Consider the following 27,898-nt stretch of genomic DNA (forward strand, 5'->3'; position numbering starts at 1 on the left):
GGACCACCAGGCGCAGCCCCAGGTGCTAACAAGCGGCCCGTGGAGGAGGCACATCCCCTGGCAGGGTTTGATCATAGAAAGCAGTGGCCAACACTCTCACAGCTCCCAGTGGGATTCCATCTGACCCTCACAACCACCCCAAGGGGGGCACATTCTGAGAGGTGAAGCAAACTCCTCAAGGCCACACAGCCAGTGAGCACCCGAGCCAGGACTTAAGCCCTAGACTACCTGATGCCAAAGTCCAGCTGTTAACTTACAAATGCGGTCTCCCCAGAAACCACCTGGCTTCAAGCTGGGCCCCTGTTTTCTTCTTCGGGCAAACTCAGCCGACTGCTGCCTCTCCAGACCCACTGGGCAGAGCCTGCATTCCCCAAAGCCCACGGGCCTCCTGGGGTCCAGGACCAGACATTCACGGTGCAGGCCCACAGATAAGGGTGCTCCCTTCAGAAGGACGGGCAGGAGGAACCTCCTTGTCTCCAACCCTCCTCCCACCTCTCAGAGGGACACAAATTGCCATCCTTGATCAACAGCCAGGTGCCAGGAAGAAACACAGAAAGATCTAGAGTCTTCCTTCCCTGCCCTTCCGTCCACTGCTCACCCCCAATACAAGGCTGGGGGTCCAGAACAGACTTCCCATCATCATGGCAACTGCCAGAGGCTTGCCTGGGGGGGCGGCTCCTGTTCCCACGGTGGGATAAGCAGCGAGGCAGAGCTTCCGCTCTGGGGACAAAAAGGCAGGGGGCCCAGGGTCTGCCCCAAGTCAGCTTTGGGACTGCAAACATGTCAATGCAGCACCTGAGTTAGTGTCGTCACCATAAAATCATGTCACAGCACTGCTGTAGGGCAAGAGGAGGCAAGGGCTGAGTGTGCCCTAAACACGCAGCAAGGAGAAGCTTCCCGAACAGAAAGGAGGAACAGAGGCAGAGAGGATGGAGGGAAGGCGGCACCACCAATTCCAAACCCTGCTGTCCAAGGGCGATGGGATGACAGGTGATACTGCTTCCCTATTTCAAGGGTTTCCCAGGTCATCAGGAAAAAGACTCTCTCTCACCTTTTTTTTTTTTTTTTTAAACCATAGCCTTCCCCTCAGTGGGTTTCACATCTGGGACTCTTAACCAGGGCAAGCCCTAGCAAACCTCTCTCCGGGAGGCTGTGTTGGTGCCAGGACCCCTCACCCTGATAAATTCACACTGAGGCCTGCGGAGAAACAGAACGTCCCCCCGCAAAAAAGAGGCGAGGCTCCCTGTTACGACAAGTTGCTTAGCCTGCGTTCTTTCGGCCAGCGTTTGGGAAAGCCGGTCAGAGACGCAAACCATTTACCAAAGGACACCATCCAAGAACACCTGGGGAGCTTATGGAGCAAACGCTGTATTTAATAAGTTATAAGATACAATTTACAGTTGGCATTTGGTTCCAGTTTTGCTTCCACATCCCGGTTTACGAAGCCTGTGGTCCTTTCACATCAGGCTTCGGGCCACTCCAGTTCCTAACAGGTGGGCTTTGCCAACACTCACCCTCAGCTGCTACACCTCGGGGAGGGTCACCCACCTCACCCTGTCCCATCCATGGACACACTCGAGATGACAGTGGCCACCTCCTCAGGAAGAAACAGCAAATCTGAAAGGGCTGCCGGCCCAGACCACACGACACATCTGGGCCCTGCGGTCAGGCAGTCCCCGAGTGCTTTCACTGTATTCCAAAGCAGGTCTGCAAGAAGGCATGCAAAATGCCTGATACCCCCCATTTTCAGAATTTTGCACCTGCTCACTATTGCTTTCCAAAGAGCCTCGGGTGACATGTGGTCAGGGCCAAATACGCTGTCATTATTTCTGCAAATGGTCAAGGACCACCAATGAGCTGCTGTCCTTCCCTCCCCTGTTATTCCCTGACTTTCAGGCCAAAGGTTGGCAGGAGTTTCCTTCTATAATTATCTTCCAGAAAAAGTTCACGCTGGGGCTGCCTGGGGGTGAGTGTGGAGTGTTAGGTCACGTGACAGGCCTCTGCTAACACCTGGACCCACCTGCGGTGTCTCTGGACATGCTGGTGAGACTCATCAAACGGACAAATGGCTGGAGCGTATGTTAAGAACAGGGCTAGTGTTGGTTAAAAAAAAGGGGGATCTTTGGCAAGTGGGGGGGCTGCTTGCCACTGCAGAGTTTCCTCAGACCCAGCGACTGAAACGGACTTTGAAAACAAAAGCAAAGACATGGCTGTCAAGATGGTCACATGCAATGACTCTGCAGGGAAATAAGTAGCAGGATGAGGGGAGAGGCACCAAGAAGCCATTTCGGCCAGTCTGTCACCTCGGACACTCTGCCCGTTGAGAGATGGGGGCGGGGTGGCAGTAGTGTTAAAACTGGTGTCACCCAATGGCCTTTTCTTACGTGATAGGGTCATCTTCTTTTCTAAACGACAACATAAACTAGGCGTCCCCATTTTCCCCGCCCTTCCGTCCAGTCTTGTTTTGCAAACTGACTAGCCAACTTCATGTCTTGAAAATATCAGCCTTGTCTGTTCTTGTTCTGTCTGCAGGGGGTGATCTGTGCCGAAAGAGGTCCAGTTTGCCGGGCCTATTGAACAAATTTGCATTTCCTGAGTCCCCAACATGACCCTGAAGAGTCAAGTTTAGGACTTCTTTCTGAAGGTACTTAAAAAAACATGGCAATGTTTTTGGGATGGGGTTTCAGACCCACAAACGGGCTGGAGGACTTTGTATAAAACGAGTTACAAACAAGCAACAAAAGCAACCACCAGAACGCCTCCCAGGACTTGATGAGAACTCTTTTAAGGCACCGTGACATGGAAGGGGCTGCCAGGGATGTGCTCCTCTCCCCACTTCACGGCCAGAACGTAATCCCCCTTCTCCTTGACGATGTATGTCACACTGTATTGTTGGTTGCCCACATGCTTCATGGAGACTTCTTCACAGGGGGTGGTGGGCCCGTGGACCCCGATCAGCAGCATGTTGGAACCTGGGAGGCAGAGGAAGGTGGTTACTCCATGAAGATGCATCCCAGAAGGCAGAGGAAGAGGGGGGGATATGGGAGCCAAAGGAAAGATACCAGTTACTGCCTGTTAAGCTTCTCTGATGATGCTGGGGACCTTTGAGAGGTGGGAGAGTGCAGCAATTACGAGCAGGACTCCCATGGCTTCAAATCTCTGCCCTGCCACTTCCTGGGTGGGTGACCTTGGATATGGTACTTCACCTCTCTCTGTCTTAGCTTCCCCATCTGTAAACAGGGGATGACACTAGCACCTACCTCATGGGCTTCTTGTGAGGTTTAGAGGAGTTATTGCATGTGAAGCCCTTAGCACACAGTAAAGGCTATGTAAGTGTTGGCTACTCTGATCTCATTTATTCTCATGAGAACCTTCAGGAAGGTCCTATGACTATTCCCATTTTAGAGCAGAGGAAACTGACTTTTAGAAAGAGATTTAGTAACTTTCCCATGGTCACTCAGCTAATAAGCTTTGGAATTAAGGAAGGAAGGAAGAAAGGGAGGGAGGGAGAGAGGAAGGGAGAAATAAGTAAGTGGTGAAGCCAGGTTTCCAGCCCAGATGTGCTAGACGCCAGAACCCAGGCAACTAACATTGACACCCAAATAAATACCCAAGTTCAAATTGCAATTACAGCAATTAGTGACAGAGGAGAGGCCAGGTTACTGATACAATGCAATGAGGATAACGCGACCTTTCCTATGTACCTTGAGGTCATTTGGAAAAAATCAAGAGGCAAATCATTTAAAAATATTAAGTGCAGAACAGGGCAATGAACACGGTTACTTGCAAATGTCTGGGTTACATGGGTGGGTGGGCACTGCAGACCAGAGCAGGAAAGACCAAAGTACACAGAACAGAGGGTGTCGCCCCATGCCCTCCATTCCCCGGGCAGGGCCAGGCTGCCTACCGGCTTTGCTGCAGTCCACCAGGAAGGAGCTCTTCTGGCCCACAAATGCCTTCGAGAGCCCCGCCCCCTTGGAGGTCACCTTGCTGGCATCTGAGGACGCCTTGGGGATGGCGCTATAGCAGGTCTCCGTGGAGGACCTGGTCACTGACTCCACCAGGATGGATGAGGTCTCGTTGGCCGAGCCGGGGCTGACCAGACGCTGGCCTAGGACATGGAAGGGAGAGAAGCAGGCATGACTGAGCAGACAAGGCAAGTACCCCATGCAGAAGCCCCAGAAGAGCCCCGGCTCCCCAGCACCTGGATCCAAAAGCCACCACACCCCTACCTCACACCCCCCAACACCTGGATCTAAATGCCACAACTTTTCCATCTCACCCCCCATAATGTCTTCTATGGGGTTCTGGAGTCCTGCCCCACACAACTAAGATCTGGCTTTCTGGGTATATGGGAGAGTCTGGCCTCGGCTGACTTGACCTGGAAGTCCTTCTAGGTCATAAGCATGTGCCCCCGGAATATAACCACGTGCCGCCCTATGGAAGGGATATCTTTCCACTTATATAAAATACTCTACGTATAAGCAGTGTAAACATGTGGGACGACACCGACAAAATACCAAAAATGATTCAGCATATTTTTTTTTTTTTGGGGTGGTGCGGCGGAGCTTGTGGGATCCTAGGTCCTTGACCAGGGACTGACATTGCGCCCTCGGCTGTGAAAGCGCTGAGTCCTAACCACTGGACTGCCAAGGAGTTCCCCTCTCGGCATATTAGAAGATGATTTTTCTATCTGAATTTTTAATTTACTTAATTTTAATTAAATTTTCTGCAATGAACCTATGCTACTTATATGACAGTGAACCAAGCAGAAAGAGACACGTGGAAGGAATTCACCACGATATTTATTGTGGTTACCTTGGGTGGTGGGCGGTGAAGTGGTTTTTACTGTTTGGTATTTTTTCCAGTGCTCTGAAGGAGGCACATTTTTATAAATTTAATAAAAACTTTTGATTATTTTAGAAGTGAAGGTTAGAAATGAGGGGAATTTTCAGGCCCTGACCTAAACAAATACGTAAGATCTCAAATATGTAAACATTCCTTCTTTTCTGTTTGAGACAGAAAACCACCTAATGTGCTTTCTCAACTTCTACACCCCTACCCTGCCTGCAAGTTTTCGAACATGCAGTCACTCTGACATGTCCTACCATTTCTTTACATTCAAGATTCAAAGCAGATTCAACATCTCTAAAATCACCCAGTTTCTACTATCGAATGGCTCTGCTGATAGTCTGACAAGATCACCTCCACAGGGGGAAGAATAACTTTAAGGGTGTCTGTGGTTGTTACCTGTCACCTTGGCCTTGAACGGGCTGCCCACGATGTGGTTGGGCCCGCCATATTTGACGCCAATTAGGTAGCTTCCAGGAGCCATGGGGGTGTACATGACTTTGTACCCTTCGGGGGTTTCCTGGCAATCCATTTTAACCTTGGACGGGCCTTCAATGGTGACGGACAATGTCCCTGGCCCTGCTCGGGTGGTGTTGATGAAAAATTCAGACTGGATACCTGGGAGAAAGGAAGCAGGAATAAAGATCACGTGGAAGGTTTGGAGGGATGGGGAGGGTGTGCTTTGGGGAGCGTTCTGGGGGCCCTGAAGCAGTGGCGGGGCACACGGAGGTTCCCTCTCAGAGGGGTCACCTTGGTGGCATGGGAACCCACCAGTGCTAGCTCTGAGCTGCTGGCGCAGAGAACCTCAGGCCCTGGGGGATGGTAACCCCTTTCCAAGGCCCAGGCAGGAGTGTGGCCAACATTCTGTCCACAAGCACGCACCGCCTTGTTTTCTCCTCTGGGCACGAGCCGTGGCTGAGGGCGAGAAGCCTGAGTCATCAATGAGAGCCTGAAATGTTGCTTCCGCCCCCAAGGGCCAGCTCTGCCTCCAAGGGTGGGGGAAGCGTGGGCCCCTCTGACCTTTCCTTTCTCCTCTGGTTGGACTTGGAGAAGCCCAGGCAGCCCAGCGCTGCCTCCTTCCTCCTCAGGCTCCTAGCCCCAGACACCACGCTGAAGACCGGGGTAGCCGCTAGGATCTGCCAGCCCTGCCACTTTGCCTTGAACACCAGAAACAAGAACAGGACCAGAACAGCAGCTCCTGCTAATACCACTGGCACCACTCCGGCTCCAGATCCTGTGCCCGTCATTTTACATGCCCAGTGATTCGTCTTTAACAAACGACAATGAGGCTCAAGGAGGTTCAACCACATGCCAATCAGAGCTACAGGAGAAAGGGGCAGAGCTGGTACTGAAGCAAGTCTGAGGGGGTTCAGACCCCAGGCCCGTCTCCCGGCCTCTGGATGGGCAGCGGGGCTGCCTCAGATGCCCTAACTGCAGCTCCAGGACATCCTACTTCTTGCCTGCCTGGTCCATGAGGGCCTCCTGCACAGACATCCTCCCTCATGACAGAAGGAAAGCTGGGCCCAAAGACAGTGCCAACCAATGACCACTGTGGCGTTCCTGCCTGAGCCCAAGGCCCTGGAAAAGGCCCCACTCCCCCAGGCCCCTTTCTAGTTCAGAAGGGGAAGAGGCGGTCAGTCACCAGCTGCACACCTGCTACAGTGCCCTCTACGGGGCATCCCCGGCATAGCATTCTGCGGGGCTGGGCTTCTTCTAGAGCCCTGGACGCGCCCCAGCTGGGAACTATTTTGGTTTAATTATAGCTCGGAGGCCGCCGGAGAAAGAATTACTGTTCTGGTTATCAATAAGACAAAGGAGCTGCTATCATGCAACCCGGAATACAACCCAGATGTTTCTGGAAAAGCTCCCGAGGCTCCTGTCCCAGCACCACCCCCTCACCCTGCCTCCACAACTGTCTCAACCTTGTCTCTATACTGTGCAGCCCAGGAGCCCTTCACTCAGCCGCTGCCCTGCTGAAGCAAGGGCGTTGGGGGAAAGGGAGGGGGTATTCGAACAAGGGACAGCGTTTCCACGAAGCAGCTGCAAGTGACAGCAAGGAAAGATACTTCTAAAGTGAAGATGAAAAGACCTGGCTGCAGTAGAAAGGACAGGATTGCTCCATTCCTAAGAAACATCAGTTCATCCTGATTGTGAGGGTCCGGAAAGGAAGATGAGGTGGGAAAAGAGAAATAAGGAATTACAGGGCAAGAGCAACCTATCAGGTGGGCTCCTTTATTATTCCCATTTTACAGGAACAAAGTGGAGGCTCAGTGAGGTCAAATAACTCACCCTAAGACACACAGCTGGGGAATGGCTGAACTGGGGTTTAAACATAAGGTCTGTCTAACCTGGAGCTAATGCACTCGCCTGAGAGCAGATGGGAGAACGAAAATCCACATGCAGGAGTCCCTCTCATCACCACCTCCAGCCAGAATCAGTACCCCAGACATCTCTGGGCATGGCGGTGTTCCCCTGTACCCCCGTGTATATACAGATGAGTTCCTGTGAGTTTAATGCATGTTTAATGCAGCCCTACTCCATCTTCAAGGTGGGTGAGGGGTAACGGGAGGGAAGGAGGCTCTCCCCTTACATCTCGTGCACACTGGGGTTCCTGGGGCATTTCATCAGGAAAATGGCTCTTCCAGCCAGAGAGTCTGGAACTCCCTGGTCTAACTCCTGACCTTCTCAGTCCCTCTGCAGCAGACAGTCCCACCCCAAATTCTCCACATTCCCCTGCTCTAAAACCTGCAGAATTGACCATTTAAAGCGTGAGCCAAGAGATACCGCCAGCACACCCATAAAAACACAGGGAAGCTTGCTTTGTTCCGAAGGTCAGGATGCAGGCCCTCCAGCAGCCGGGCAGAGACACCTTTCTTTTCATTCCACACACACTGCAGCTGTGTAATCCTGGGATGGATATTTGGGAAAAGGCCTGGGAGCGGGAGGGCTAGAGAAACAAGACGCCTTCCCCTTGACAAGAGCAATATTTACACAGGATCTGAAACAGGCTTGTTCTGTACCTCTCCCTCCTGGCTGGAAGTCTCCCTGCAAGACCAGCTCCTTCCCTCAGCAGCATCCAGTGCTGGCAAAGCACAGCCTGAAACCTGAGCTCCTGAGAAGGCTTGCGAACAGCCAACAGGAAGCACGAGAGGCCCTGGGCACAGCAGGTGTGACCCAGCAGGGGGAAGGGTGGCTGCTGGCAGCACAGGAGACCTCATTGGCTGCTGCGGGGCCTGGACCAGGGCCTGCTGGGGCTCCAAGTGCCAGGAGGACCCCACCTGGGCTTCAAGGGTGGATGGCTTGTCAGGAGCCAAATGCCTGCACTACTGCCTGGGGACCTTCCAGGGCAGCTGGGAAGATAGCTGTCCTTGTGTAGGACACCCCACAAAGCAGGCCAGGGATGTAGCCACTGCCTCGGGGCGAGCCAGCCATTTAGGGAGGCAGCAAAGCTCAGGGGTTAAGCGAGCAGGCCTTGAGGCTGTGAACCTGGACTGGTTCTGGCTCTGCCCGCTCCAAGCTAAGCAAGCTCGGGGAGTGACTCGACCTTTCTGAGTTCTCACCTTGCTCATCTGTATAATGGACATTGCCTAGGGTGAAACAATACAGTGCCTTTTACAAAGGGCAAGCTGCTGGCCCAGAGTTCAGTGTGGAGCCAGACAGGATGGGCCTGGGGAGATGAGAAGTGCTCATGCAGACCCTGTGGGAGGTTCTGCTGAGGCCACTGCTGGGGCCAGAGTCGCAGGGTGGCACACCAGCCGGTCAGTCACTCCTGCACCCGGGCAGGGCCCCTCGTCCCCTTACGACACTCACTCCACAGGGCTGGATGCCGGGAAACCACGGCCACTCATCCCCTTGCCTATGGGTCTGCTCTGTCCCACTCACCATGTGGGGTAGGGGGGAGACTAACAGCAAAATGTGCACACACAAGGAACTCAAGAATCCTTCCTAAGAGGCCCCAAAGTAACACTCAGACGCAAACTGCGTCCCAGTGAGTCCACGCCTGCAAAGAAACGTAAGTGGACAAGCTCCCCACCCTGGCACCTTCCGTAACAGTGACACACTAGACACCCCTGATGCCCACCTCTACATTCACGGTATGGACACTAACTACAGCCATTACGAGGCAGGTAAATCTGTAGGTTTTGACATGGAAAGTTCCTTAAGACGTCAAGTGACAAAAGCAAGTTGTACTGAAATACAAATAGCACTAAGACTATTTCTATAAAATAAAACTCCACGTCTACCTTTTTAACAAACCGACTAGCTAAGCAACCAAGTGACCAAGAATGAAGACCAACAAAGAGACAATTGGAAGGTCCTCCCCTGATCTGTTAAGCCGTGTTTCCTCCTGGACCCAGAGGGAGGGAGGGAGGAGAAGCAAGATGGAACTTTACATACTTCCTCACTGCCAGTATTTTTCACAATCAAACGTGTTCCATCTGTGGCAAAGACTAAAAAAGAATTTGACTGTTTTCGTCTTTTCTCCTCCCCCGTTAGGATTAGAATAAAAAGGAGCCAGGCTGTGACAGGTCTTACTGCCGACTGAATGTGTTTCTAGGAGGCCAGGGTCCACGAAAGGAGCTGGTGGGTAGGGGACCTCCCCAGAGGCCTGTTACATGCATCATGAACTCTGCAGGCAAAGGAACCCTCAAAACAAAAGATGCTGTGTTGTATTCCCTATCAGTGTCCCGGTCCTAAAAGAACCTGGCAAAGGAAGACAGCTGCAGCACCACAAACGGTAATGAGCTGTGAGAACGCAGCCATCAAGCCCTCACTCTGGATTTACCGCAGGTCAAGCGAGAGCCTCCCAAGGGTGCATTACTGAAGTTTCCCTGGGGAGAGAGGATGGCAGGCTTCCTGGGGGCTTGAAGAGTTCCACCTGCTCTTCCCCGGGAACAACTCCGTTAAAGACAAGAGGCAGAGGCAGTGTGTTACCTGTGGTGCCCCCCTCCAGCCCTGAGCCGTAGGCGGACACCAGGGCAGGGTTCCCCGCTTGTCCGGGTTCCCCGACTCGTACTTTGAAGGGACTTCCAACCACGTGGCTCCCGTTGAACTTGACGTCGATCGTGTGGACACCATTCTCGTGGGGGATGAAGCGCACAGCATACTTATCTGGGAGAGTGAACAAAGGCACAGGGTAAAAGTGGGCCCGTGGACCCGACCAAGGTGGGTGGGGACAAAGGACAGGAGCCCAGCCTGAGCGCCGATCTTACATCACTAACAAGAAATGGCCCTGCTGCAAGCCTGGCACCCAATATGTTGGTGATCAAAACCAGATGGGCCTATTTGTCTGCACCTAGACAGCCCTTTGGGAAATGCATCCAAATCTCAAATTCTGTGTTTAATCCTCTGTGGCTTTGGCCTCAGAAAAACACTTCCTTTATGAAAAGCTCACTTCTGGCGCAGTTTCTCTGCTTGGCCAGGGGAAAAAATGGTTCCAATTGAGACTAATGCTCCTTAATTAAGCTCCAAGCTAGCAACGGCCCCACGGGGCAATGGCCAGGTTTCTCACTGTGTGTCTGGCTCACAGCATGTGGTAAGATGATCTATAAACTGAAATGGGCACCTAGAATATCCTTCCACCATGCACCACTTGACCACCCCTTCCTCCTTGAAGTGCTCCCAGCTGGGATGCAGAGTCTGTTCTCCTCCAGTCAGTCTCTCAGCCTCTCCCTGGCTCCTTGTACCCTCCATCCCCTTCAGAACTTTTGTTGCTCAAAGCTCCACCCAAATCCTCTTGTCTTCTCCTCTGGACTCTCTCCATATGGAGCTGCCACCCATATCCTTCAACACTGCACGTCCCCCATCAGTCCCCAGCTGGTACCCACCCCTCCTCTCTGAAAGCCAATGTGCTACAGGGAAAAGTGATCCCACCCCCACGTCCACGTATGGTCCTTGATTGGGTCAAATTAATGTGGGATAGCAGGGGGAGAAATCCCTCTTTCCCCAAGCCTAAGTCAATTAGCACATGGCATTTAGCCACACAGGAAGGGACTCAGGAACAGGCATGTATGTTCAGTGAGATAGGAGGGGAGGTTTGCTGGAGACTTCTGCAAAAGGAGCATCTAAGACTTCTGGAGAAAGAATCTTGAGGAGAGAATGTCTCTCTTGATTGGTGTCATGCGCAGCCACCTTACCACCGAGAGGAAGGCCACTTTCAGAATGAGGTCCACAAATCAGAAGAAAGAGCAGAGATGTTTGGGGCCTTGGAGAATATAGCTGAATGGCTGAATTAAATTGGTGCTGAAACCCATCTTAGATCTTGAACTTTCCACTTACGTGAATTAACAGACCCCCTTGTAATGGACCGTGTGTGCAATGGACCCCCTTTATTATGTGAATTGGCTTGAGATGGGTGTTCTGTAATTTGTCACCAACGGCATCCTAACTGCGTCAGGCTGGTGGTCTCAGACACTGCTAGGGCTTCAAATACTGCCTGGGGCTGAGGACACCATATCTCACTTGGTGGTTAAATTCCAATGCAGTAGAGATCTATTAAATGTTCCCACTTGGATATCTCAGGGACACTTAAAAACCTCTCAGAAAATAAAGTATTCAACTCTGTAAGGCAGTGACCAGCCCTTGCTCAACCACGGCTGCTGTCCTGAGCTTTGTTAACTGCACCATCATTTTTCTACCCCATCACCAAGCTACACGTAACCTTTCTGAATTCACTTTCATTCCCTATGGCCAACTGGTCACCGAATGTTACAGTTCTCTGACCTCAAGTCCTCCCTCTGCATTTCTAACACTGCTGATTAATCCTGTTTTCTCAAACGGACCACTCTGCGAGCATCGGCTTACCACCTTGCCTTTCAGATGTACCAACACATTCACTATAATGTGGTCAGACTTAAACCATTATCTGACCAGATATGGGTTTAGAGCCCACACATTTGTTCCTTCTGAGGCTCCCCACTGCCCTTTCTTCTTCCGCCCAGTGGGAGGAAGATGTCTAAATGCCAACCCAGGTCCCAGGTGTCTACCCTCACTGCACGCAGAGCAGGGTACACAGTAAACGCCCAATAAGGGCAGTGGTCACAGGGCTCTTCCTCATGTATCAGGGCCCATATTCAATGTTACCTCCTCCGAGAAGTCCTTCTGACCTTGTCAAAGCAGAAACCCTTTTCCTCTCATGCTCTGACCATCTTTACCATTTGGTTCTCAATTCTGCTGTGCTGTTGGTGATCAGCTGGGGTCCTCACCTGTGCACTGCACCTTTCTGGATCACACTCTTTAGGTCCTCACTAGACTCTGTGCTCCTCCCTGAAGGCAGGAATCATGACTTCCTCAGCCTTACCTTCCTGTCAAGTCTCTGATACTTAATAAATGTTCACTAGAAAAATGGTCTCGTTCAAGTTGATTGACATCACAGAATTCCATACACCAAGGCAGAGAGCAAGAGAATCTCATGCTATTAAGTCCTACTGGGGACCCAGATTCTCTCTTTCCTTTTTTTAGCCGCACGGCTAGCGGGATGTTAGTTCCCCAACCAGGGATTGAACCCGGGCACTCGGCAGTGAAAGTGCAGAGTCCCTGGACCGCCAGGGAATTCCCCAGATTCTCTTTTCTTAATTGACAGCAATCAACCTTTTTCTCAGAGTAGAGAGAGATCAGAGTGTACTTATTCATTTCATAAGGTAAACAATAAAGATCTGTGATATTTTATTAAAATATGAGAGAACATCACAATGAATGTCATGTGAAAGAAATCTGAAAAACAACTGAAAATAAAGAAGTATTTGTTTTAAAAAAAAAAAAAAAAAAAGCCTGCCCCTGGCAAATGTTTATACCCTAATTTATAAACAGTGTCTGGCAACAGCAAAGGGAATCCGAAGGCCTTGCAGAGGCTGATGACCCCTCCATCAGGATACATGTTAGCAGAAACATTCCTGGTGCGGGCGCTGGTGCTTACCTGGCTCCAGCTCAGACACGTGGCATTCCTCCACGGCTCCAGAGGGGCTGTGCACCTTTGCATCGATCTTGCCTTTTGCCCCATTCAACCTTATAGCAAAGGAGGCTGGCTGGTTAACTTTTAATCCTGATTCCTGAGAATTTAATACATGAGATGCGTTACAGCCCTCGGCGTTCTTGCTCGACAGCATACACAGACCCAACCCAGGATTCCAGCGGGGGGACAGTTCTCATGCAAACAGGCCTGGAATATGTTTTTCTATATAACACCTGGCAACAAAAGAGCAGGTTGAGTAATTCCACGTTTCTAGCGTTAAATATAAGAAAGGAGAGACACACGTCTGCACGGTCTTGTATCTAAACCATCTTGATTCAGAGATGGTTCCTAGGTGTGGGGACTTAAGACATCCTGGCCAGCAGGATTACAGTTTCAGCATCCCAGACAAGAGCTGTACAGGCCAGAAAATGCAGAATCTTCCAGATCTGCCCCCTCCCTCAAAAAAGAAGAAAGAAAAACAAGACTTCCTCTCCCCACCGCCTTTTTAGGAGGAGGCTGGCAGCCGATAAAACCCTGCACTCACTAACATGAACGAAGGCTTTGTATCTCAAGGGTGGAGATGCAGAGAACTTTTAATAAACTTGTAAAGGGCCACACATGATTTTTCTTTCATGCAGTACTGCACAGTGGCTAAAAACCAGCAGAACCTGGATTTACTGCCATTTCCTAGCTACATAACTAAACTGTTGAACCTGTTTGAGTCTCAGTTTCCTCCTCTGTAAAAACAGGCATAATAACCAAATCTACCTCAGAGAGCTGCTGTGAAGATTAAACGAAGTTATGCATTCAAGGCACTCAGCACAGGGCCTGGTCCATACATAGGAAAGTTTAAAAATGTCAGCTCCTATTAACATGCATTTAGAAGTTGTTAGTCCCCCCCCAAAAAAGCCATGGGAGAAGTGTAGCTTTTGCTCTTGAGTAGATCAGTTTCACTCTCCATGCTTTGTCTTGGAAACTACATCCTCTGCTGGGAGAAGGGGATTGGAAGTTCAGATGCTTAAGATATCTTAAGATTGGCCAATCCTGAATAGCAAAATTTTACAAGCCAGCAGTTTTGATGTAAACATGGTTGGACAGCTACTCAGATGATAACTCTAAAGCAGCAGGGCTCACACGTAATGTGCAACCGAGGGTCTTGTTGAAATGCAGATTCTGATTCAGTGGGTCTGAAACGGACCCTGGGACTCCCTGTTTCTAAGAAGTTCCCAGGGGATGCTGAGACTGCTGGTCCAAGGATCACATCTTAGCTTCAAGGCGCTATAAGCAGTGCTGCCTCGTTCAGTAGTCACTAGCCACATGTGGTTATATATAGTTAAATTTAAATCAATTAAAATTAAAAACTCAGTTCTGGACTTCCCTGGTGGTCCAGTGGTTAAGAATCCGCCTGCCAACGCAGAGGACATGAGTTTGAGCCCTGGTCCGGGAAGATCCCACATGCTGCGGAGCAACTAAGCCTGTGAGCCACAATTACTGAAGCCCATGTGCCAAAATTAACTGAAGCCCAGGCGCCTAGAGCCCGTGCTCTGCAACAAGAAGTCACTGCAACGAGAAGCCCGCGCACCGCAATGAAGAGTAGCCCCCCACTCGCGGCAACTAGCGCAGCAACGAAGACACAACACAGCCATAAATTAAAACAAACAAACAAACAAAAAAACTCAGTCCCTCAGTTACACTAGCCACATTTCAAGGGCTCAAGAGCCACATGTGGCTCATGGCTACCATACTGCTCATCGGAGATGTGGGACATTCCCACTGCTGCAGAACATTCTACTAGACTGAGCTGCCCTAGAGGAGGACTGAACACAAAATTAAGGAGTCTTTGATGGCCAGACCACCCCCATGCCACACCCTCCCCTACAGAATGCCAGCCAACTCCAATTTTCTAAGAAGTCTCAAAAGCAAGACAAAACAATACATGCCTCTCTTTCCTAACCAGCACCAGATGTTGTCGTGCAGCCTTGCCAATAAATCTCCAGTAAGTAATTTACATATCACTTGCCATCAGGTGACGTGGGGAGAACAGGGGACAAAGTTGACACACAGGTCCCTCCTGTTGTAGCAGCTGGTTACACAAGCTTGACGGACATACCAGCCTGAGGCATACTTGTTTAAATATTTTATGACCAAACTGTTATAAGAGGACTCTATGGAAGTTTCTTGGAGCCGATTTCTCCACATCAGCTCCTTTTGGACAGAAGCGTTTACGTTACCTGAATTCACTTGCCACTAAATCCTCAAGAGGGAGATAAACGCCTCACAAGATCCAAAAGAAATCTTCCAGATGCGTGAAGGCAGCTCTTTGCCCTCAGCAATGCCAGCTTTATCTCCCTCCGTAGGTTTTAGTTAAGTTGGCCACAGAAGGAACTTCTGTTAAGAAGTCTTTAAATGAAACACAAGAAAAACATCTGCACCACAGTGACCAGTCAGTATCCTTGGTACTCTCCAGATGAGGCCGCTTCAATCTGTAGACCGTGACCCTGGTCTGGGTTCTGTTTGGGTTCCCTAATGTTTGAGACAACTAGCAGTACCAGTCCCCCTCAGGGGAAAGTTAGACTCTCAAATGTACACCAAGTACACGGAACCAATCTGAGATATGAGGTTGAGTTTTCATCAATCCAATATGTTCAAGAACTGGGGGGCAGCTGAAGGCTATTTAGAAACCCCTCTACCCAGAAATCACATTCTGGGATCTTGGTGTTATTCCGCAGCCAAACTGCTACATCTGATTCAGTGTCCTAAGACCCAAGGGCGTCCCCAATACTTCTTAGTTTGGCTGAAGGCTCTAATGCAACCCCGAATTAAGCGCCCTGTTTAAGCCAGGGTGAAAAGTTGCATTTCCTGCCATTCTAAGAGGTTGGGCTATGTAACCACCTGCCACAATGCCAGGGTTGGGATTGAGGTGGCCGCTGTTAAGAGCATGGCTCTGGAATCCCCGAGACCTCACTCTGCCTCATTCTAGCCGGTGCCCATAGCTGGATCCTCTCTGCATCTCAGTTGTCCTATCTTTAAACGGGGGGTGGGGGTCAAGAAAAGCTACTCACCAGACTGTGGCAAGGATTTAGGGAAATAACACTGATACAGTTCTTAACACAGTGTTTTGCACGCTTACTATAAATAAATCAGCATCATAAAATAAATCACAATTGACTTTCTTGAGGAAAAGGAAGCCAATAATAGCAAGCTGGACATCGCTGGACTGTTCGTTTCGTGTTTGTTTTGTTTTGAAAGCCCTCCTTAACCCCTGACCAATTATTAACAGGCCTTCTTTGTTTCTCTGGAGTGAATATTTAGAAAACAAACTCGTCTGCAAATGTTGAGGAGTTTTGCTGACCGTGGCTGCTTTCTGCTCGCCCCAACGGTCTCATGTCCTGAATGTGACTCTGCTGCAGGAAAGGTCCCCTACGCCTGGCAGCATCCGTGGTCAAAATGTGCTGGGGTCCCTGGCACAGTCGGAGATTGAAGGGGCCTTGGGAGTCCAGGGCCTCACTGGCTGGGCTGTGGCCAAGGAGACGGATGTTTCCTTGTGTCTCACCTGAAGGCTCAGAACAGTGAGGCGGCGGGCATCGTCAGAGGGCGCGATCACCGGCACCAGGTAGGGACTTTCTGGGATGTGCTCATCATTGAACTTGATAGACACCTCGTAGTTACCTGTGGGGACAGGAAAGACCCATCATGTCAGAGATTCTGGGAAGGTGGTTCCAGAGTGGCCTCTTGTTTCTCTGGCGAGGGCCAAAGTGCCTTCCGAGAGACCCTGGCCCGCTCCACGGCTGTGGCTGACTGGGTCAGAGAGCGTCACCTGGCTCACACCAGGCCAACGCAATTTTCTTAGTTGGAAAGGGCAGGGATTCTTTTTTTTTTTTTTTTTAATCTTAGCTATTCTGTTTAATAATTTCAAAGAGCATTGAAGCACTGAAGTGTTTGTTCTGTGTTTTGCCAGCGTATATGTGAATCCCCACACCAATCACGCATCAACGTCTGGTGTGTATTCCCAATTTCTCTCCAAAGGAGAGGCTTACGACAGAGCATTTTATTAAAAATTATAGACTTAAGAATAAGAAGGGCTTCGTGTAACTAGGATCCCATTACTGACCCTGAACTATGAAGCGTAAGACATAAACTTTGAGAATGGGGGTAGAAGCAGAGTGATAACTAGGAAAGAAAATCTAGTCAAGGAAGAAGGTCAGGGATCCTTAGCCTGGGCCCACACAAAGGGTCTGTGTACAGTACTCAGGAGATCCAACAAACTCGAATGGGAAAAACGCACATCTTTAGTTTTCCTAACCTCGAACTGAAATTTAGCATTTCCTTCCTTTAGAAAAGTTACAAGAAACCACAGCACATTAAGACTTGTGATTCTGTCAACAAAAACAATCACTTTCCAGCTTTATATATATATATCTTGACATACCATTTACACTCACTGCCACTTAGAAATCAAGGTAGTTAATAGACCATCACCAAATTGTATGATTTAACGTATTAATGAAAACGTGTATACGTTGCTATGTTGCATAGTTGTTCCTTTAAAAAGATTTTGATAACAATATTTTATTAAAATTGATTTCTTTTATAATCTGAAGTATTTTATTTCATGTGTTTAAAAAGCAGTGAGGCCAAGAGACAAGGAGAACAAGAATTCCTACCCCTTTGAGGCGTGGCTGGATATCCTGCAACTGGATTTCCAGGACGCATTCCCATGGGCCCATACAGATAAATTCCTCTTCTACTGGAGCTAGCCTGATGAGTTTCTGTTCCTTACAACCCAACCATCCCTACACAAGGAAAACGTCCTCCATTGGCCCCCGAGTACCTACCAGGCTCTTGGGCAATATAAGACACACCACATGATCCGTTTTTATGGTCATCAAACGTAATCTCGGCCTTACTGGGGCCCTCAACAGCGATGGAGAGGCCCCCGGCACCTGCCTCCCGGGTCCAGATGCTGAATTCAGCTGAGACAAAGAAACACCTGGTCAGTGACTGAGCCCGGTATAGGCCCCTCTTCTGGCTCAAACATGGGGTGCTGGGTTCTGTTTGTTGCCAGCCCTTTCCTCTTTCTCTAACCCCAAGCAGAACCCAAGCAAGGGCATTGGTGATGTTTGCTAAGCCCCATCCATGACTTCACTAAGCTCATGGGCGATCAGACATCTTTGGAATACATGCAAACCAAGTCAGAACAAGACGAGAACATTCAGTTTCATCCCCAGAGACTTTCCCACTCAGCAACCACCACTGCAAGGGACCGTCACAATCAGTTTTATAGAATTCTAGCATGTTTCGAAGAACATTAGCCTGCAAGATGCCCTGGAAACGGTTTTATGACCCTGATGCTCTCTTAGAGACTCACAACACACACCCATAAATTACAGGCTCCGAGAAGTCCTTCAGTAAGACACCTGTTTAGCTTTGGGTAAGCAATTCCCAAATGTCTTTAGCCACGGAAGCCTTGTTTTAAAGAATGCCCCTTCACACCATCCCTCAGTAACACACACAGTCTTCCTTTCAGAACAGGGTGAAGAGTGCAGGATGCTCACTCTGCCAGGCTGAACTCAATCTTCTCAAGTAAAAAGTCTGCCCAGAACGCTCACCTGGGACTCCTGCTTCTCCTCGCTCTAGGCCAGGGCCTCCTGCCCGGACCTTCTGGGCGCCCCCCTCACCCAGAGGCCCCACAGTGAACTGGAAGGGGCTGCCGGTGACGTGCTGGCCGCGGTACTTGACGCTGACGGTGTGAACCCCCATCTCCTGGGGCACAAACCGGACACAGTGCGAGTTCTTTCCCACAGGCACAATCTCTGCCTCGGTCACGCGGCCTGAGGGGCTGGTGACGTGGGCTGACATGTCACTGCTGTCGATTTCTGAAAGGGGGCAGGGAGAAAAAGAGGAGGGTCAGGGCAAGGGCCTGAGGGGGAACAGGACATGCAGGGCAAGCAGCAGACGGCAAAGCGAGTGTAGGCCAGGGGTGCGGGGTGCTCAGGCTTCCTCCCATCCTGGCTGGATGCCTGCCCTCCTGTCTCCCTCAAATCCCTGGGTGGTCGTGGCCAGCATGGAGAGTGCCGGGCCCTTCCAGCCACCCGGTGCAGAGAATATTCTGGCGGCACTGACACATCTTGCCTCGCCGAGCACTTTGACAGCCTTCCTGGCTGGAGCTGAGTTAATTCCACACAGCAGTGTCAAACCAGAGCTTGGGCTGATAGCTATAGCATGTAAACAGCAACAACAACGATGGCTCAGATGTTTCTAAGCAGATGTGACATGGGGCCATCAGTCATGCTTACAGGGGCTCTTTTCCATAGGTAAGGACAGAAAACACAAGAGCCCTCATCCCTCATTGTCAAGAAGCCTTGGCATTTCTTTCAGGCAACAAGACAAAATGCGTTTAGAGGAAAAGGTGAACCCAGGTTGGTCCCAGTGGCAAAGGGGAAACCATGCGTGAGCAAAGCTTTGAGCAAACCGAAAACAAGAGGCCACACTTCCAGAAACATGACGCCTCGGGTCCCCAACACCAGGAAGCAGACGCGTCTGCTCCACCCAAGGTGCTCTGCCATGCCAGCGACCGTGCCTGCACTGACGAGGTGGAGACAGGCCCGCCGCATGCTGGGTGACCAAGTAACGCCATCACCTACAGCAGCACGAGACCGCACCCTCCAGCCCTACAGGATCTGGGCAGCAGCTCATGACTCTGAGCCCTGAGGACAGAGAAAGGAAGGAGGTTGAGGGGAGGGTCACCCCACATGGCCTGGGTCCGGAGGATATCTGGAGGCTGGAGGGCCATCCTCCCTTCTAATTGACAAGAGAGGGTGTTCTAGGTAATGATGGAAAAAGTTAGTCTCAGCCAGAGTCATCTAGTACCACTGAAAAGAGTAAGAAGGAGTCAAGAGCTAGACAAGACTTGAGGGAAAGCGTGACTGACCACATCACACAAAGATAAGAGACAAACAGGCAAAGGGAACAGGAGAGAGTTCCCCAAATGAGAAATGTGAAGCAAACGAAAACACAGTCCACTCGTCTAGTGACCAGAGAAATGCAACTGAAAACTGGATACCGTATCTTTCCATCAGATTGATCAAAGTGAGAACCAAAGACAGTGGCCAGTGCTGGTGGGGAAACAGAGAAACAGGCATCAGTTCGTTTTCTGGAGGACAGGCTGCCAAGGCATAGCAGCATCTGAAACGTACTGGCCCAGCAATCCCACTCCCGGGCACCCATCCGAAGTGATGACAGATGTCACAGAGCACTGATTAAGGGGGTCAAGGGATGGAGATGAGCATACATGAAATGAGAAAACCCAATGAGGACATGCACCTAGACGTGAATTGGAATCTTATACAGTCATGAAAAGGATGCTGGGGAAGTATACTTTGGTGTGGAAAGATGCCCACAATACAGTGAGTGAGAAGTGCACCAGAGGGATCTGAGACCGAGCCCGTGTGTCTAGGAGGCTGGAGGCATCCAGGCTCCAGCTCTGGGCCTGAAACGCGACCCACAATCTCCCTGGACGGTGGGATATGAGGTTAGACTTACTTCCCCTGTTTTTGAGCACCTGAACTTTTTATGATCACAATCAACACGGTGTGTTTTAAGTGATTCTTAGTCTGGACGCTACAGTAATGAGGTTTTTACCAACGGTGTGTCTAGAAAGGAAGAACCCATCAGGTAATGCTGAGAAGGCAGAGCAAGAGATATACCACAAGTCAGGAAAGACGGGAGATGCCGTGTGGACCTTCCTCTGGAAGCTAGAAGCTCATCACAACATGAGCTTCATCGGAAGACGATTTAGAGTTTCTGTCTCCATAGAACCTGCAACTCCGTAGCACATGCCAGAGGAGCCTCAAGCCTTCACTTACACAGTCACTTCTTAATAGAAAGAACCTGGGCCACATTTCAGACAGACGATGGCTGTGTTGGGCAAAGGGCTAGATGTGGTCCATCCACCCAGCCTTGCTTCTCAGGCCTCACTCCAATTTTAGGAATGAAAGATACGAACGGGAATTAGAAGGATGTCACTGGGCTGACACCTCCTTCCAGATACAAGCATCAGCAGGGCCAGTTCTCTCACTATTAGTCTAGTCGACAGACAGTAAATGAAAGTCTAAAAGCTTATCTATTTGTCCCCCATGTGGTACGATAAAGCTATTTTCATCTGGAAGAAGGAAAAGTAAATAGATTTACTTTTCTTGGATGGGTCTCTGTGAAAATAAGTATTAAAAATATTAATGAATAAATTAAAAAAATAATAAATTCAAAAACAGTCCCCCCCAGCAGACTCAGATGGTATATTCTGGGCCAAGCCCAGACTTGGTTTCCGGTGGTGCCCACTGCCCTGACCCACGAGCCCCTCGTGCTCACCTGGGATCTTGAGGTTCAGGTCACAGATGCTCCCAACAGTGGCCACAGATGGGGCTCGACTGGTACGGGTAATGCTCTCCTTGACTCTTCCCTCCCCGCTGATCTTCACGGTAAAGGGGCTCCCTGCAAAAACCGAGCAGGCCCTTGAGAGCAGCCCAGAGGCCACGCGTGGCATTTACAGAAAACCCAAGCACGGGACAGGGAGAGCAGATGGGGCCACACATACCAGGCACGTGCTCATCGGCGAATTTGGTGGAGACGATGTAAACGCCAGGCACGGTGGGGAAGTAGGAGACCTTGCAAGTGCCGTCCTCCAGGTCCTCTGTCTGGATGTCCACTTTGCTGGGGCCTTCCACGGCCAAGGAGATGCCGCCATAACCTGCAACACAGTAGCCCGTGGCTGCTATGACAGCAGCTCATCAGGAAGGGGGAGCCTGATGAATGCAGAAAGGACCTCCACCCCTGGAAATGCTCCAGAAAGCAGAAAGACAGTAACGGTGGCCCCTGTTGGACAGCGCTGGGCACAGGAGTCAGTTAAACGCTCTGAGAAATCCTGGAGTGAAATATCCTGGCTGAAGGTGGCCTTGACCACACTCTCTTCTCAAGGGTATCCACTAATATCCCACCGACCCTCTGTCCTGCAGAACCCGCTGCGGGGGACACTTTGACCACCTGCTTCCAGGAATGGCACGTGCTGTCTGGGGGTTTACTACCAGCTGCAGGCCTGAGAATTTGACATTTTTAACTGCTCCTAGCTGCCTCGGATGCCCAGCCAGGGAACCACTAAGACAGCAGATCTAAAGCTTTAATAACCTGAGGAATCAACAGAGAACATAAGCCCATCAGGACCACAAATTCTCCAGCTCCTTGCCTTGGGAAGGTGACTTTATCCAGAAACCACCAATGCAAGCCCATCACTCAAAAAGGCAGAAGGTGAAGACTCTGGGATGCGGAGTAGCTTGGAGTGGCCCAACCTAATTCGGACCACCTCTAAGAGGAAGCAGGAAGAAACTCCTCATTTGCACGAAAGCAATGCTCAGCTGAACATGACTTTGACCCGCTGGCCCAACATTCTTAGTTTGAGATGAGTCAAGGAGACCCTGGGGAGCTGAGACAATGGTGGGGATATTGATAATGAAACAGATCTGCGAGTTGTTGTGGCTCTGGGCTCACATGCCAGAAGCAGAGGGGGCTGCTAACCCTGCGAGCCTCAATTTTTTCATCTAGAAAACAAAGATAATACCTACTTTGCCACTGCTCTTGGGGCTTAAATGATAATCATGTAAAGGGGTCTATTGTTTGAAGGATGCTCACAAAGAAAAGAAGGTTGGCAGGATGAAAAGATGGAGTAACGTGAGCAGGAAGAAGCCAGTTCCAAAGCTCCGGGCCTCTTCCCCTGGGACCACCCCCCACAGACCTGCATCCCTCGTGTCCACGATGAAGTCAGACATCTCGAAAGTCCGGCCTTCTGACAGGCCACGGCCGTAGACTTTGGCTCTGCGGGCATCCCCGATCTCTGACTGGACCACCATGATGGACACGGGGCTGTTGGCCACGTGGTTGCCGTTCTTCTTGATGCTGACCAGGTGTTCACCCACCTCCCGGGGGATGAAGGAGATGCCTGGACCAGAGCACAGATTGGGGGTTATGAGGTGGGAGGGAGGGGTGAAGGGGAGGAAGCAGGAGGGAGACACACTGGCAAGAACAGAAACAGGACTTCCTTCCTGACTTTCTGGCAACCCAGGGTGTCCAAGAGGCTCGTCAGCATCGTAAGGCAGAAATGCTTGGACTCTGACCACGCATGTGACCCAGCAGGTTTACCACATCACACTCCAAGGTGCTACCAACTTCCCAGGCAAGGACTGGGGTCCCGGGCAAGGAGGGAACCCCCATCTCCCACTCAAGACGTCCCGGCTCCTGCCGGGAGGGCAGTCTGAGCTCACCGATGTGATTGTTGGGCAGCCTCTTCAGGAGACAGGGCTCGTCGCGGCCGGACGGGGCCTTGATGCTGGCCGTCAGGGTGCTGAGGTCAGTCTCACTGATGTCGAGCAGGAAGTCGGCGGCAGAGCCCAGCTTCACCTGAGAGCACCGTCTGCTGTCGTCTGGGAAACACCAGCCCCAACACAGCTCCATTACACGTGGTCACCCTGGCTCTCCAGAGCTCTCACACCACATGCCATTTATAGACGAACAGGCAAGAATTAATCACGCAAACTTAAGTGACAAAAACACTCCCCAGACAATAAGCAGACCTAATCAACGAAGAATGACTGCTACTTATGTCTGGTTACAGGGAGGACCTGAGTCCACACAGACCACATTTATAACCCACTGAGAGCATGATCTGAACAGAGAGCACAACAGGGGTCAGAAGCAGGGCTTTGAGTCAGATAATCTCCACCTGAATCCCAGAATACCCACATGAACTTGGCTAAGCCAGTCTCTCCAACCCTCAGTTTTCCCATCTGTAAAAGGGACACAAAAATCTATCCAGAAGTGATGCTGACGAGCATCTCTGAGCTTCTCATGCAATAAGTATTATTTGAATGCCTCTGTCTGAGGGCCTCCTTACTTGGACGCTGGAGTCAGACTGGCACAAATAAGTGCCCTCCAAGTGATGTGCTTGCTTTTCCCGGGATTACCAGCTGAAGGAGGAATTTAGCCTATCTAATGTTGGCCTTGCACCCCTAGTTTGTTCCCAAGGAGACGCTGTGAAACCTAAATCTCAGATGTGCCTAGCCTGCTGCCCCAGGTGTGATGGGAGGGGGGCCTATTGGGGCAGGGAGTCTCCAGCCAGTTGGGCAACTCTACCTGTGATCTTGGCTGTGAAGGGGCTGCCAGGGATGTGTTTGTCATTGTACTTGACCAGAATGCTGTAGTCGCCTGGCAGGGTGGGCAGGTAGGTCACCGTGCATGTCCCATCTTTGTTGTCAATGCAGCTGATTTCCGCCTTTGAGGGTCCCTCAATAGCCAAGTCCAGGCCACCTGTGAATGAATGAGAGGAGGGAAGGAGAGCCATCAGGGAGGGTGTTTCTGTGTTTCAAAAGGGATCACCGCTCATCCGGGACGGCCCTGCTGCCAGGAACGTCAGCCTGACACAAGCCACGGACAAGGGGCGTAGGTCAGAACAAAGCTATTTACATGGTGAAAGCGTCATTGGGAAGACACTCCACCATCTGAATTCTTCCTGCAAGTGACCCTGAAGTTCAATTCTTCCATATGTGTGGGACGAGGAAGGGATGGAACCCCACGCGCCAATCACACGTACGGGAGAGAGTGTCACACACGGACTGTCACTGCTGCTTGGGGGCTGGATGCCATCATGAAAATCCCATTAGAATGGCAAATTTAGAAATTCCTGTGATGACAATGCCCATGGGCACAGAGCTAGAATAAGCCACTAAATGATTCATGTGGCCCTGTGGATACATGTACAGGTGCAAGAAGAACAAAACCAAAAATGCTGTCTATCAGAACACATGTAAATTTCAGGAAAGTCACATAAAACATTTCATAGTATGAATGTGATTTTAATCAGAACACGAAGGACTTTAAAATTTCTGTTTTGGGTAGAAGACAGAGGAGCTCTACATAAGAGATTTATATGAGAGAAAAGACAAGACAGATACTACCATTCAAGAGCCTTATTTTTAAAGGCTTCCCTGGAATTGCATCCCCTTAACTCTCCAAATGACAGCTGAGACCCACAGAACCACAGTACCTTCTCCTGCGTCCTCGGTGACAATGGTGAAGGTGGCGGTTTTGTTGGCCACTCCATACACCAGGCCCGGGCCATATGCAGAAACACTCCCGCTGTTGGGGTAGTTCACGTAGAACTGGAGCGGGCTCTCTGGGTTTGCAAAGAACACACACAAAGTTGGGACTCATAGGGGGTTGGGGGGATTCACCTAACAGCAGCGGGCGTGGCATCTCCTGGGCAGAGCAGAATGCAAGAGGAGACGCTGTGGGGCTCCCCATCCTAGGATACCCAAGGGGGTCTACTCACTATCGACCCTTCAGTGATCACATGAGAAAAACAGTCCCCAGGGTGCTCCAGACTGGAGGGGGGCTGAGGCAGGGGAATCTGGCTCAAATGGACAAGTAAGGAGGGAACAGCTACACCGGGGCTGGGTGATGGGGGGGAGCAGTGGAGAAGAGAAATGACCCACAATAGATGGAATGTGACTGGAAAGGTCCTTTGGGAAGGCCGTTTGCCCATGACTTTCAAAGTCTGTGAGCCCAGCCCGAAGAATCTATCCCACTGTGGTCCTCTCCACTCAGGCCCACTCCCAGCCCTAGGCAAGTACTTCCATTTCCACAGAATTCAGGTGCAAATTAGGAAAAGAACCCAGGGTCCAACAACAGGGGGGTGGTTAAATCAACATTAGTCTACTTGCAGGTCACTAAAAATAATGAGGGAGATCTATGTATACTAACTTGAGAGATTAGCCATAATGTGTTGCATTAAAGAGAAAAAGGCAAATTGCTACATAAATGTCAATATCCCATTCTATTAATACCCTATATAATATTAACACCTATTATAATACCTATATAATAATATATACCCATCATAGTATATTCCTATGTAATATTAATACCATTATCCCAGTCCAAAATAGAACAAAATTGCATGCATATTTGTAGGTACAGAGAGAGACACTTGAAAAGATACACACACCAGCATTGGAAACAGAAGGAAAATGGTAGAAGGACATTTATACTTTTTCTGTATCTGCATCTTTAGAACATTTAAACAGAAGCAGATAAATACATGTTTGCTTTAAACACATAGTATCCGTACACATACACATAAACTAAAGCAAATATCAAACTGGGAGGAGTATGTGCAACTCCTATCACAAAGGGCTTATCTCTCCAATATTTAGACTGCTCTCAGAAACTGATATGACAAAGGCCAGTCATCCAAGAGAAAAACTGAGCCAAGGATACACACGTCCAGTTCAGAGAAAAAGAAATACAAATAGCATTGATACTTAGCCATATAGAAAGTTGCTCAATTTCATTCACAAGAGAAATACAAACAAAGCAATACTGGTTTTTAACTATCAGTCTGGCAAAGATCCAAAAATTTGAGAGCCTATTCCACCGGCAAATTGGCGGAAAAGCAGGTGCTCTCCTGCATGGCGGGTGGGTATGTGAACGGGAAGAGATTGCGTGAAGGGCGCTTTGGTGAGATCTGTCAGAATTGCAGGGCTGTTGCCTGTGCCCTGCAATTCCTGCCCTGGGAACCAAATATCTCAGATACACCCTGGCAGGTGTGAGATGATGGGTGTGCAAGGCTATTATTCACTGCAGCATGACTAGTAATCACAAAAGGTGGGGAAGAACCCAATTGTCCTCCAGTGGGAGAAATGGTTCACGTGTAACGTTCACCCAAATGGCCGGACACCATGAACACTCTCTACTATTCAGATGCGCAAAGTTCTCCAGGATATACTATTAGATGAAAAGGGCAAGGTCAGAATAACGTGTAGCGTAGGCTACTGTTTATGTAACAAAGGGAGAGGGATTAAACATCTGTATTCCCATCTGTTGTAGAGTCTTAAAAATATTCTGAAATCTAGCATAAAACATCAACAACAGTCAGGTTCAAGGAGAGGGCAGATGGGGGATATGGGTGGGAAGGAAACCCTTCTCCACATCATTTTTAAACTACGTAGATAGGTTATGTACTCAAAAAAAAAGAAAAAGAGTAACACTGCTGGTTGATGGACATGAAACTTGAGCTGGCTTTTCTTGTCAAGGGCAGTGTGACAATAAGGCAGCTTGTCCTCTTCTCACAACCTCTTCTCCCGTCCCACGCTGCTCTGGGCTCTGCAGGCCCGGCTGGAAAGTCCCTTGACGTGCCTCACATTTTTCTCCCAGCTCACCCTTTGGCCATGCTTGGCATAGTGACAAAGACAAACAATCGCGGACCAAAGGGCCTGCACTGTGACCCAGGACACTTAGCTGTGTCATCCCTGATGGAAATTAGCTGGATCTGCTGGGGTCACAGCCTGTTTGGTTTTGCAGGGACGCCTACACTGCATTCCCAAATCTGCCACTGAAAACCACACAGCAGGTGACTCAACAACTGACTACAACCTCCCAGATGTTCACGTCCTGAATCTTGGAGTCCTGCAGGGCCAGGGCGCTGCAGTCAGCCAGGGCGCTGAGCCCGACTTACCAGGGATGTGGCTGCCCATGTATTTGATGTGCATCTCGTGGAGCCCGACCTCAGTGGGAGCGTATCTGACAGTGACCGTGCCATCCTTGTTGTCCACAATCTCAGGTGTGGCTGTCTTCCCAGAAGGCATGTGGACCTCTCCTGTTGGAGCACATGGAGACGGGGCAGTGAGCCCACCAAGACTTCCCCCGAGAAGCTGAGCACAGAGGCACACGTGGCCTTCACAATAAAGGTTTTCAGATACAAGAACACTTCACACCATTGCCTAAAACACCACGTTCCACAACCGGAAGCAGAGACGTGCCTGCCTTTATTTTGTTCTATTTTGTTTCCACAAAATGCAGCAGGCAACTCACAAGTAAAGGGTCTTCTACTTTTGTACTGATAAATGAGAAGCTCAAACAGGACTTGAGAAGACCATGAGACCAATTGGATTGGTAAAGCGTCAACTCAAAGAGAAGCAGGCATTGAAAGGAGGCTAGGAGAGGAAGTAACTCTTGTACAACAGACCTCAGTGTCAATGTCACATCTGGAAAAGT

The 27,898-nt window shown here is 50.0% G+C and overlaps 1 protein-coding gene across 6 annotated transcripts in view; it reads right to left on the reverse strand.

The window, feature by feature from the left end:
- Positions 1–1,348: 1,348 nt before the first annotated feature.
- Positions 1,349–27,898, reverse strand: part of FLNB (filamin B) — a 138,559-nt gene continuing 112,009 nt past the window's right edge. For 4 of the 6 annotated variants that reach the window (XM_060161479.1, XM_060161482.1, XM_060161481.1 and 1 more), the window contains 15 exons: positions 27,360–27,500; positions 24,891–25,019; positions 23,981–24,154; positions 23,113–23,271; positions 22,587–22,790; positions 21,396–21,548; positions 21,170–21,292; positions 18,412–18,678; positions 17,638–17,775; positions 16,356–16,471; positions 12,767–12,899; positions 9,787–9,963; positions 5,251–5,469; positions 3,908–4,111; positions 1,349–2,972 (listed from right to left, as the gene is read on the reverse strand). In XM_060161479.1, coding sequence (XP_060017462.1) covers positions 2,785–2,972; positions 3,908–4,111; positions 5,251–5,469; positions 9,787–9,963; positions 12,767–12,899; positions 16,356–16,471; positions 17,638–17,775; positions 18,412–18,678; positions 21,170–21,292; positions 21,396–21,548; positions 22,587–22,790; positions 23,113–23,271; positions 23,981–24,154; positions 24,891–25,019; positions 27,360–27,500 — 2,525 coding nt within the window. In that variant the 3' untranslated portion in view covers positions 1,349–2,784. Of the gene's footprint in view, positions 2,973–3,907; positions 4,112–5,250; positions 5,470–9,786; positions 9,964–12,766; positions 12,900–16,355; positions 16,472–17,637; positions 17,776–18,411; positions 18,679–19,382; positions 19,510–21,169; positions 21,293–21,395; positions 21,549–22,586; positions 22,791–23,112; positions 23,272–23,980; positions 24,155–24,890; positions 25,020–27,359; positions 27,501–27,898 lie in introns of those variants that run through there. The other 2 variants (XR_009542741.1, XM_060161483.1) reach the window with 2 other exon arrangements.

Source organism: Lagenorhynchus albirostris, chromosome 10 (assembly GCF_949774975.1).
Source record: "Lagenorhynchus albirostris chromosome 10, mLagAlb1.1, whole genome shotgun sequence".
NCBI lineage: Eukaryota > Metazoa > Chordata > Mammalia > Artiodactyla > Delphinidae > Lagenorhynchus > Lagenorhynchus albirostris.